This window comes from Anneissia japonica, unplaced genomic scaffold (assembly GCF_011630105.1).
Source record: "Anneissia japonica isolate Jap-2015-1 unplaced genomic scaffold, ASM1163010v1 scaffold351_len699533_cov169, whole genome shotgun sequence".
Classification (NCBI taxonomy): Eukaryota; Metazoa; Echinodermata; class Crinoidea; order Comatulida; family Comatulidae; genus Anneissia; species Anneissia japonica.
In genome coordinates this window covers 612,923-625,769 of record NW_022685600.1, presented here as the reverse complement: position 1 = coordinate 625,769, position 12,847 = coordinate 612,923, and the positions used below count along the sequence as shown (strand labels likewise).

The window sequence follows — 12,847 nt, the reverse complement described above, 5'->3', positions numbered from 1 at the left end:
AAATGACATCTCTTTCTTGTCACCATTTATTCTACATTTCGGACCGTACAACATCGAATCCATCAGTCAGTGTTTTCAACATGGTAATCTATTTGTAGCTAAGAGTGGTGGCGCAACTTGATGCTGTAGTCATAGGGCTACAACTTATTTGATACTCTTAAAGTATGGTACAATCAAAATAAATAGCCATTTAATATTTTATTCATAAAGTGATGAAAAGTTAACACAAATAGCTCAATATGGTTGGGCTAAACGAACATTAACTTGTATTACTGTAAACCAATTCCTTTTTTTTTTTTTTTTTTTTTTTTTTTTACATTTCCCGATAAAATCTACCCTTTCCCCCCCCGATGTGGTTTAGAGGCTGCCCTGACGAGGGGGTAGCCCTTTCAGCCCCCGCTGGCGCCAAAATTATAAGACAGTCAAGGTGAACTCTGGATCTGTACCTCTCTAGAAAACTAAAACTTTCCGAAAAAGGGCACCCAGAACTCCCGCATCCCGTCTAAAATTTGTCTTCCAGCGACAGAACACCCACAAATTACGCTCTCTTCTCAAGACCCCACCCACCCTAGTACCCCAGCTGTTTGATAGTCAGGGTCTGATAGCACAACTGTTTGTGAGTGCTGCCATTTCAAAGGCGAAGTGTCGCAAATAAGTAAACTCTATATATACGTGTTTGTCACCATCGGGATGAGAACCCAACATTCCACAATAATACTGTACTTTCAATGGTGGTAGGCAGGCTACTTGCCTCACCGGTACCGGGATGTTGATGTAGCTGTAATATTGATTGTTCTTTATTTTATGTAGATAATTAATTGTTAATAATATTAATCCTGACAAACGTCGGAATCGTGTGTTATACGGTAGCAGACCGGCAGATTTGCCAAATTTAGATATGCGTCCACAAACATAGAGGCTCTGCGTTGCTACTATTGTACTATCACAACTACTGTTCTGTACTGTTGCTGATATTCGTAAAATTTAAATACATTCAAGTAAATATAAACCTCAGCATTTTGGCTAATTTTAGAAAAACTTCAAACCACTACGACCATCGCTGCTGTGAAATGATGAGTCAATGAAAAAAAAAAAACAATCATTTTTTTCGGTCATTTTTAATACACCTTTTCCATTACAATCATTATTGTCACATACTCTAGATAAATATCTTAATCACCAGTATGAAAGTGTTTCTCTACCAAAGATTGTACTGAGATTTAATTAAAAAATGTATCTTTCTACTGTCTTGTTAAAATGGTGAAGATGAGAGGGCAATATCATATTTATCTGCGCAGTGCAATAACAACTAGTGTTGTTCGACTACCCAAGTGTACATGCAGGGCCCCAATAAAAATCAGTGTATAACTGGGATTTGAATTCTCAACAAAGCCACAGTGGTTAAGGCGTTTCAGGTTCGAATCCTGGTTAGGGCAACTCCTTTTTCACAATAAAATATAAGATTGATTAAACTCGTTGATTTAGAAAATATTCATACACTTTGCATACCTAATAATGGATACAAATTCTATACCTAATGGTCTATACCTAAATAAATTGGGTTGTATATTATATATCTATATATACCAAGTATTAATATATACAGTACTGTAATTAAAATAATGATAGTATTTAATATTTCTAAATACAGCATTGCACTTTTAGTCTCAGAGAGGTTTAAACGATAGACTATAGCAATAGGCCTTCTTTGGGTGCCCTGTGATATCTGTCTTCAATACATCAACACAACAAAAGAACATGTAATAAAATTATAGAATAAGGTCGAAAATTTTTGGTTTTGAGAATAATCATTATAATTTGCATACTAAATAATGGATAAAAATTCAATACATAATGGCCTTATATAAACAAATTGGGTTGATATTTGTATATCTATATAACAACTATTAATACATACAGTTAAATGTAAGTACAATAATAATACAGTATTTAACATTTTATAAAAAATTGCACATTAGTCCCAGACAGGTTTAAATGATGGATTAGCACTAGGCCTTACTGGGGTGCCCTGTGTTATCTGTCTTCCCTGTGGAATTGATCCCTTTCCTTCTACCAGCTCTCGATATATTCCCGGATCATCATCAACCCCGGTCAATGCCATGTTTCGGAGATTAGGCATCTCGGCAAATGGTAAATACTCCTCGCCTGCAAATTGAAAAATACACTTGATTGATTAAATCGCTACAAGTTGTGGGCCAATATATAGGCCTAATCGGCAAAACAGAATGCAAAATTATCAAGGTTAGAATTCTAGGCCCAAGTCAAACGGAAAATATTACTTTCGGCTTGTTCTCGCAGGCTGCATAACAGGCATTTGCAGGGCATGCCACCAGTTGAGAACCCAACCCTAGCCATTAGCACAAGCCAGCCCATAGTGGTCTAGTGGTACGATAGCATGCTAATGACACTGGAGGAGATGGGTTCGATTCCCATGAAAGTGATTCAAATGTACAAAGTACTTATAATCATTCAAAAAATTAAGACTGAACCATGTCAGAATATAATAAAATGTCGATATTGTATTTAATCAAAGAAACACCTCCTCGATAAACGGCACCTCACCTTGAATAAAGCCTGTCGCTTATACACATCTAGGTGGGTATAAGAGACAGAAGTAGTAGAGAACAACATATATGGAAGAATTTCATTCATTTAATCTGACATCCCGAGTGCAAGATAACGAGTTGACCAGGAGCTGGACATGGCTGGCGGAAAGTGGCACGAACACTCTTGCTGCGAAAGCCAGGAACTCCTGTTAAGAGGCCTAGAGATATTAATCAGTACTTTCTTTTTCCCGAATAATGGGCCCAAATCAGTTGAACATAGCCATCAAAATTGGGCCCAACTATGCCTAGCCAGGGTCACTGCTGTTGGTGGCTATGTTTGGAGCCTTTAAAAAATGTCTTATTTCAGTTATTATACTGAAATCACAGAAACATGGTTTAATTATATATTTTTAATTATATTATGTTCAAGGACAGGCTAAAAAAGCATCTTCTTCAATTTAATTTTGTTATTTGGTCATTTTTGTGTGTAATAGCACTCCGAGAGATTATTATAGGGCACTTAAAAACCATGTTATATTATTATTATTCTTTTTTTTTACGATTTTATCAACACTATGACAGTGTTTTAGGTGACAATTGTTTATGATACTCTCTTGTTGACAACACAGCCTCTTGGCAATATATATCATACCATATGGGATGCCATTTTGTCTACGTTCAGTTTCTCCTTCAAACACAGTTTCATGTTCTTCCCAGTGCTTATCGCAAGCTGCACACAGAAAATTAGAATTGAAAGCACTACAACTGCATCCTAAAAAAATCCAATGAAATCATATACAAATAAGGGTCGTAGTTTGCATTCATATCAAAGTGCCATTGTTTAAATGTACTGACTGATCCCTCTTGAATCCCTTACTATTGGTGAGGGTAGGGGTGTATCAATGCGGGTCAAATAAAAATGTTTTTATATATAATGTGCATAATGCACAGCTAAATAGTATGTTTGAATCACTTAAAGGAACAAAACTGATTCAGAGGAATTTTAGCCGAAACATTTTAGAGTTATTAACCTGATTATACCAACCAATACTGCATAGCAGGGGTTCTCAACCCTAGGGGCCAAAATTGTTCGCTAAATAAATTTGAAGGGCCAGGGCAAGAGGAGTACTATGGCGTGTAGAACCCTCGGAGCGCCGAAGGCGCGAGCCTTGGGTGCGGGTGGTCCCCCTTCCCAATTTTATAAATTTTTTGAAAATAATAGGCCGCTAGATTCTCCTACAGGGCATCTTGACCTAAGAAAGTTACCCTTGTGTTTGGTATTGCAAAAGTCAAAGTGGGGCAATATATAGGCCTAATCGGCAAAACAGAATGCAAAATTATAAAGGTTAGAATTCTAGGCCCAAGTCAAACGGAAAATATTACTTTCGGCTTGTTCTCGCAGGCTGCATAACAGGCATTTGCAGGGCATGCCGCCAGTGAAAAACCCAAACCTAGCCATTAGCACAAGCCAGCCCATAGTGGTCTAGTGGTACGATAGCATGCTAATGACACTGGAGGAGATGGGTTCGATTCCCAAAGTGATTCAAATGTACAAAGTACTTATAATCATTCAAAAAATTAAGACTGACCCATGTCAGAATATAATAAAATGTCGATATTGTATTTAATCAAAGAAACACCTCCTCAATAAACGGCACCTCACCTTGAATAAAGCCTCCCTCGAATAAACGGTAATCATGTGTTGTAGTTCCACATTTACAGTGAAATTACAGGACATTTGATTATAAATGTACTCATTTTACGCACAAAAATAAAACACCCCCTCAACCTCAAAAATGTTTCTCATCAATAAACACCCCAAGGCGTTAGTTGAATAAACACAATGTATTATTTGTACTGACCTCTTGTTTTACAATGTCGCATCCCATTACATCTGTGTTCTTCATGAGTGTGTTTACATCGGCACTTTGCTCGCCACGTGGATGGGTCGAAGTTCCTTCTCCGCTGGAACCAGAATTCCCCAACATCCTCTGGTCGTCCAGGAACAAAGGCAAATGCTTTGCACTCACATTGACCACAAGGGACACGCAGACTTTTTGCTGAAGAATTTAAAACACTTTTGCAAAATAATGATTAATACAATGTTCAACTTCCAACACAGGTTCTATTTTATTGCATTTTCTTTAATTTTAGGTACAATTGGCTAAGAATATGCCAAACATCCAACTTTTCTAATTAGCGATCCCTTCACAAGACAAACATGCACATTGCTCCACATAAGTTAAGTGTCAATATGAGGCTTAGGGAGGGAGTGGAGTTTGTTTTGGACACGAGAAAATTGACAGGAATTGAACAGAGGACCAAGGGATTGGAAGTCAAACATCTTCACCACCAAGCTAACTCCACTCCACAATGTTGCAGAAGTTCATTCAAGAATTATAAAAAAGGCAATAAGGTGGGTGTACAGAATGGGGCTTGGCCACTGTTTCACAATTAGTTTACTAATATAATTGACAATTTAAATATTCACAAGGAGGATATATAGACCTTTCTGAAGATGCCTTAGAATTATAAGCCATCAGTTTCCTGATGGCTTATAATTCTAAGGGTTACTAACAGTGGCAGCAGCAACTGAATGGCATTTCACCAATATGGGCCATACTAATCCATAAAAACCATCCCCATGAACCAACCCAGGGAATTTTATTCTGGGACTTAAGTGGCCCTTTGGTTTGCACCCTTGTTGAACAAGGGCAAAACAAAAAGACTATTGCTGGGCTACTATTGCCTGGCTCTTAACCAATCAAATGCCTGGAATCTATGTATGATGAATAATGTATATGATAGTAACTGTGGTATGGAAAAACACCTGCACACCTGCACAGGGATAAATATAAGGTGGTGGCACTGATTATTTAGAAAACATATTGCCCCCATCAGGATTATAACCCAAAACCTTCCGATTTCCTTTTCAATGCTTATGTTGGATGTTTTAACCAGTAGCCATTTGCCTCAAGAAGGGGGCTACTTTTTCAACGAGTGGGGGGCTTATTAAGAAGACTAAAGATGTAGGGGAAATATGAATGGCAGCCATCGAGTGGTGGCTCCAGAAAATTATCAACAGGGGGCCCAACATCTCGCAATTCGCTCGTACATGAAAAGTAGACAATTATGCTAAGTCTATTGTTGAGGGCGCGCTTCTACTAATTTAAATTTGACCGAATTTGATGACCTGGAAGCTGACGATCACTCTGCTACACACTGTGTATAGGTAGGCTAGGAACAACAACGGCAGCGTGTTCCAGATTTCGATGAACATGAGAAGTGCTATTGAGTTCAGCAGCCAGTGATAATACGAAAAAACAAGTATGCCGTCCGAATATTTGAAGAGTATCTTGAAGCCAAAAACTGTGATTTACTGAGGGTAAACATGTTATCAAATGCAGGCCTCAATGAAGTGCTAGTGAAGTTCTAGGGCTATACATTACTGAATGGTAATGAGAAAGTCTTGGGTTCGAATTCCCATTGGCGACAATAGGTTTTTCTCAAATATTTACTGTCCCCTTTATATATCAAAATGGAGGTGTTTCTCCATATCAAAGTTACTACCATATAAAATTATACAGTACCATTATATTTTGCATGGTCTTGTAAAAGATGGCCACAGAAACAGCGTGAAAGACGACCAACACGGATGCAATCAAACTTATAGTTTGGTAACCTCCAGCCAACATAAACACCTACATAGTAATAATATTTTTTTAAATAACTATTATTATCCTCATCTTACCTTATAAATTCATTATTTAAATCATAAAAATTTATGCGTATACCTATTAATGTTTCTATAAACAAAACATACATTAATAATTTGTGGCAAAGGCAGGTGTGTATATAGGAATATATAAAAATCAGTGTGTATCGTTTCTACTAATTAATATAGTCCTCAGATGTATACGTACTAATTGTTTAAAGCCAAGTAGTTTAAGTTTATTTTGTTGGCAATTTTTTGCACAAATTGCCCTTGTATTTTAATGTACATTGTATTTTTGTTCAGTATGCATGCATAACCTTCATGTATGACATGTATAGCAGGATTTTTTGAACCAGTCTTCAGACTTCTGTTTAAACTAATTGTTTAAAATTCAGTAGTTTAAGTTTATATTATTTTCATTACTGTACCATGAGTATTTTGATTTACTTATTTTTTTGGAGATTTTAAAACAATTTTACAGTATTTTTGTATACTTTTTTTTGTATGTATCTTGGATGAACCATACATTTTAGTGCCACTGTATCTAAAGCGGATTCAATAAATTGATTGATTAAGACAAGCCAAACCAGTCATTCGTCGCAAAAAAGAGATTTTTAGTTATTAACACAGGGTTAAGTAGTAAAATGAAAGCCATAAAATGGTATTAAAACAATCATTTAAATTTGATTTCCTTATGAAGTTACAAGCATTTAAACATACAGCTGCTTAAAGAACAATATTTGAGAAATCAGCCTTTCAAAGTTTATGATTTTGGTCATTTCTCATGCAGAAACTCTCACGAAATCGTTAAAAATTGTTGTTTTAATATTGAAAAAAGGCAAAATAACAGAATAGCTATGTATACAGAGATATATAAAGGTTAGTTCAGTGCAATGAAATAGATTTCAACAATTTTCACAATACATGTTTTGGTCATTATCTCTAAAACATGATTCGTGACGAGTGACTGGTTTGGCTTGTCGTTGCAACATTAATGCTTTATAAATATCTGATATATCTATATTATATATAACAAAAATATGGTTTTTTTTTATTGAGACGAAAGAATAAATGATTGACAGGATTATGAATATGTTTTGCCTCAATCTATATTCATCATCACAATATCAATTTAGTAACTGCTTGCAAATCAGATGTAAAAATATATTTGTTTTAATATGAAATAAAATACTCAGTATTAACTGTTATAAAAAAAACTGTATAAAGCCCTGTCAGGACCACCAAATTTTATTTGATAAAAACATGTGACATGCCTATATATGGTCATGATGACATCATATCATCACCATATACTGTATAGGCACATCAATATATGGGCATACAACAGTTTTTTGTCAAAAAAAAATAATTGATAATCTTTTTAATGATAAACTGTTGAACCTGTTTGTATGGCTTCAAGTGCTGCATCCGTTTCTGGTTGAAATAGTTTCTGCATTCTTGGGCCAAACTCCTCTCTATGCATTGCCCTGGCAACGGAAATTAACTCTGCCTTCTCTGCAGGAATCACAGGCCTCACTGTGTACCCTAGCAACAGTAAACATAGAATATTTAAATTACACAAACTGCATGTGCAATTAAAGTGGATGGGAAAATTGACACAGAAATACTCAAATTTGGCACTAAAAAGCCACTAATTTGCTGATATTGGTATTTAGGGTTCTTTTTGAAAATTTGCTAGACCAGAATATTGCATAAAAATTTGGGAGACATCCAATAAACTCGGGAGGGTTGGAACAGTAACTTATGAGGAAAATATTTTTGTTTTACTAAATATCAATTGAAACCGAATAAGCCATGTAAAATCAATGGTTGTACAATTCAAGAGCATTATGCTTAACAAATAGTATAACGTTTTAGGCCATGTAAAATAAAATAATTGGTTAGCATTATACCCTCCCTACCACCAGAGAGGCCACCGACTCGATTCCTTTTTTTTTTTTTTTTTTTTTTTTTTTTTACAAAGCACTCACAAATCATAGCCGTCGGTAGCATTTTGCAAGTGGTCCGGCCATTGTATTTGTACTCAAATTTTATTGTAAAAGTTAGTAGGGTGCTGAGCATCCACTATCAGCCTCATCATGGTTGTTGAACAACTTTTTTGCAACTCTGAATGCCCGGAAATAAATGCTGACAATTTGTAGAGCCGCTAGCCCCTCAAAGAAATAAAATTAGCACGGAGATGGAGTCTATGTTGAAAATATGGTACCTCTGGATGCCTGGAAATACAAGCTGGCAAACCTGGATTGCCACCACCCCTCCCCATCCTGTCTATTGGCAGACAAAGATTTAAAGAAGTGGGGACTAGAGATATACCCACCTCTGCCCCATATGTTTTGGGCCAAGGTGAGCAAATTTTGAAACTTAAGGCATCTAAATATAACTAAGTTATTGTTATGAAAATGTGTAGTAGTACAATATATACTGTACATCATACACTTACTAAATTTATCTGAAATAATATTTGCTCCCAGCGTACACTATATTCCATAATTTAAGTTTCGTGGCATGAATATATCCCCATAGCAGGCTCGAAAGTGTGTTCATGAGGTACTCTCCCATATATAATACTAATAGGAAGATTTAAAGGGCATCATATTCTTACTGGTATGACTCAAGAAAAAATAGAGATAATAAAGGCCTATGCCCTGTACATGATGCTAAAGAGTGAGCAGAGAAAAAAGCATCCCGGTTAAAAATTCTATATCTGGACACAGAATGTGGTAGCATTGACCAAATTACAATTCGTAAGATTATTTTAAATCATGGGAATAGGTAGGTCTACTGCGAAAATGATATATTATTCAAAATGCAATTAAGTTGCTTATTCCTCCATGAATAAATAAAGTGCAGCAAACACGAATATGTACAAGGAATAACAATGATAACTGTAACTATATCTACACGACGTGCAGTATTGAGAAATATTAACAATCAATTATAAATTAAATAGGCCTAGAACATGTTCTATGAATACACATGATACAGTATGCTATGAATTATTTATGGAAATGCAGTAGGCCTCCTATGCCTACACAAATAACGTCGCATTTCGACAAACTTACTGCTCGTACAATTTAATTTACACTTACCAAATTCAGTCTGAAGCATAATCAATTATTTATCACGCTCCAGGTCAGTTATACTATCAATTGAATTGTTAAAATGCTGTAATTAAATGCTGTGTTTTCTTCTGGTAGACCTTACAGCGATTACACTCAGCCAGACCATGCACAGATCTAACAGGTGATATAGACAGAGCACTAACATTCAAGGACTATCCAGCTTTTTTTGTAAAAGAGTGGAGAGGGGCAAAATGTTGTTAAATGTGGCTAGTTTTACAGGGGTTCAGTGGTCATACCATGGAAACTTTGTTTTCCTGGATGCCCAGGAAAAATATGAAATAATTATGATGATGATGATGATGATGATGAAGATGAAACTTTGTTTAAAGTGAGTCCATTTTTGGAATCAATGGAAAATAAAGGCCCCGGTAAGGGTGCAGGGAAAAAGCCCCGAGAAATATCATAGTTTCGATTTGCTATAGACTAATTAGGGTTGCTATATTTAGTCTTATAAAATAGTAATACTGTACTTCCAGAAAGCAAAGCCATATCCTTCCATTGAGCACGGGGACTAAAAAGCTGGGCAAAAATTTGATGGTCCAGGTTGTAGAGTATTAAAGGCATGTTTGATATTAATTTAATTTTAGTTATCGTTGCTTTGCATTGCATTGCAATTGTTGATTTTGTCGGGTCGACATCCCCCACCACCACTCGTCTGACACCACGACGAGGTCATCAGACTAAATTAATATTCAAATCCAATCAAACACGTTATTATGATTGCTGTTCCCTAATATTGTAGTCTAAAAGTATAATTTTGGGAAGCCCGAAAATAGCAACTGGCAATTATAGAGCCAAATACCACTCCCCAGCAAGGGGCAGAAACAGCATGCATGATGTGAACAAATTATGAAATTATGGCATCTGTGATACCTAAAAATAGCATCTGGCAACCAAGAATAGCAAGTTATCAGGGCTGGCTTTATCTGCATTTAAGCCTTGTGTGGTGACTAACCCCAACATTTCATACATAGTTAATTGTAATTATATGTTTATACCTCTAAACATTGTCAAAATTACAATTTTTTTTTGAGGGTGTAGACTTTTCTGCTATTTTTTCCATTCTCTCTTATTTGATATTTTTAATTGTAATATTTATTTAATAATATTAATATTTAATTGTAATATTTATTAATAATTATTTAATGTAATAGGCCTATGATGTAATATATAATATGTGAAACTGAATTTTTATGTAATTTTATGTACCGTATTTTTAATCTTTAGACATTTATTTTTTATATCATTTTGTATATATACTGTTTTTTTGTTTTGTTTTGTTTTTTTTGGGTATTTTTTTAGTGGTTTACCATACGGTTGGGTCTTCAATAGATAAAAAAAATCCAAAAAAATAAAATATGTAATAATATTGAGAAAAAGTTGTCCGGCCAAAGCCGGTGTGGCCGGTGCGGTTCCGACAGCCCTGCAAACTCCATTTAATATAGATTTGCTTACCACCCCTCTGCATGCTAGCCAGACCACTTGCAGTTCTATGCTCTACTGTTGTTTTATACTGTAGCCACATGGCATCTATGATGCCAGTTGTGTTGGAGTGAATTGTGCGTGATTATATAGGGATAATTTCATTATGACTGTTATTCCAGTCAGATGTACAACATCTCCCTGGTTATTCCTAGGTAAAGTTTCTGCTTGCTATAGATGAATTATATAATTTCTTGTATGCAATTTTGGTCTCTGTTGTTTTCTTCTTTTTTTTTTTGTTTTTTTTGGGTGTTTTTCCTTGAAACACTCTTTTTAATGTTCGACGCGAGAACAAAAGAAACCTCCCTCCCTACCATGAAAATTGGTAACATAAGGATGCTAACAAATTTTTTATATTTTACATGGCCTTATGTGATTGTGAACCTACCTTCAGGGTGAAGAGTACCATCTTTGGACTTCTTCATTGGTATAGTCTGCATTTTTGGTGCTCTTATGACTTTATTCTGCGTAGTTTTTGGTACTACAACTCTGCTTGTTGCTGGTTTTCCTGATGTCTTACTGTTCATTTTAGCACGAGTGCCCGCAGAACTCTTCGGTGAGCCTGATGATGATCCACTCTTCTTCATGCTAGGCCTAGGTTGCCCTAAAGTAATAATAATAATATCACTCATTATTAATTATAGACCGCTTTCACTTTAGTATAGTAGTAGGCTTTGGATTGGATTGGATTTATTCGGTGTAAACACCAAGGATAGCCCACGAAAGTCTAGAAGAAGACTATTTCCAGTGGGGTCCTTCTGGTGGTGATTGGGCAGTACACTGGGAGACAATCCCCTACTCTTTTCCGAAGGGTGTACTGCGTTCTTTAACATGGGCCATAATGCACACAGGACCAACGGCTTAAACGTCTCATCCGAAAGACGGTGCGCTATTGTAACTTAAGCCCTCTCTAGCTGAAACACAAGGAGAGGCAGCGATAGGAATTGAACCGGGGACCTACAGATCTCCACGGTTCAGCGCACACACAGTGGCTACCACCAGATTAGCCAACTGAACTAAGCTGCTCCCTTAGCAGGCTAGTAGGCCTAACCTAGGCTAGGCATAGTAGTAGTAGACCTAGGCCATAGTCCTAGAGGCCTATCGTTTCTTCACGTGCCCCCCAAAAAGGGTAAATATAACTTACTCTTAAGTAGGTAGGCTAGTAGTAGGCCTGTACGTTACAGGTTCTTATACTAGGCCTACTACTACTAAATAGGCCAGCCTACTCCTGATGCCCTCTAGCTATCTAAAGGTAGTCGCAGGAGGGCTAGGGCCTAGGCCTAGGCCTAGCTTGGCTTTTTAGGGGTAGTCTAGCCTAGCCCTAAATTGAGGCACGACCAATCTGTCCTGCAGCAGTACTGGTAATTTTATGGGCTGGTGGTAGGCCTGGGGCCTTGGCAAGGCTAGGAAGGAGGACAAATGCGTAATGCTGTAAAAATTATAAATAGTATGCTATTATTAACAATGCTGTCATATAAATTATTTATCCGGTAAATGTACTTATTACTGACCTTATAATTATTGTATACCGAAAGTGAGGACTGGAGGTGGTGTAAGATCGATCAACCGAGTAGTGTTTAATAGCTCTAGGGTGTGCGCTTGGTGTCGTCATGATAACCGTATAGAGGGCGGTAAACACTTTGCTGTTTAGTTAATAATTATTTTCATCCATGCTTGTGTATTTACAGTACAGGGGCCGGATTTATCGAACTAGAAATCAGCTTAAAATCTTCTCCTTTTTTTTTCGCTTAAGCCAGATTTATCAATATTGCTTAGCTTAAAAAATTGTTTAAAATTAAAAAATAGATTGTACGCATGCACCATCTAAAAAGATTTTTAAGCTAAGATGGTTTGATAAATCAGCATATTTGCTTAGGGACATCTTAACTTTTTTGAAGTTGTTGGAGGGGCAACAACTCGATACCAAATTACAAAATTGT

General features: G+C 36.3%; 1 protein-coding gene across 2 annotated transcripts in view; it reads right to left on the bottom strand.

The window, feature by feature from the left end:
- Window positions 1-1,112: 1,112 nt before the first annotated feature.
- The window catches only part of LOC117111687 (protein FAM221B-like), a 13,857-nt gene continuing 2,122 nt past the window's right edge, over window positions 1,113-12,847 (bottom strand). The window contains exons 1-7 of one of the 2 annotated variants that reach the window (XM_033254682.1): window positions 12,419-12,535; window positions 11,296-11,511; window positions 7,684-7,827; window positions 6,158-6,268; window positions 4,430-4,627; window positions 3,220-3,339; window positions 1,113-2,166 (exon numbers count right to left, since the gene is read on the bottom strand). In XM_033254682.1, coding sequence (XP_033110573.1) covers window positions 1,976-2,166; window positions 3,220-3,339; window positions 4,430-4,627; window positions 6,158-6,268; window positions 7,684-7,827; window positions 11,296-11,494 — 963 coding nt within the window. In that variant the 5' untranslated portion in view covers window positions 11,495-11,511; window positions 12,419-12,535 and the 3' untranslated portion in view covers window positions 1,113-1,975. Of the gene's footprint in view, window positions 2,167-3,219; window positions 3,340-4,429; window positions 4,628-6,157; window positions 6,269-7,683; window positions 7,828-11,295; window positions 11,512-12,418; window positions 12,536-12,847 lie in introns of those variants that run through there. The other variant, XM_033254674.1, reaches the window with a different exon arrangement.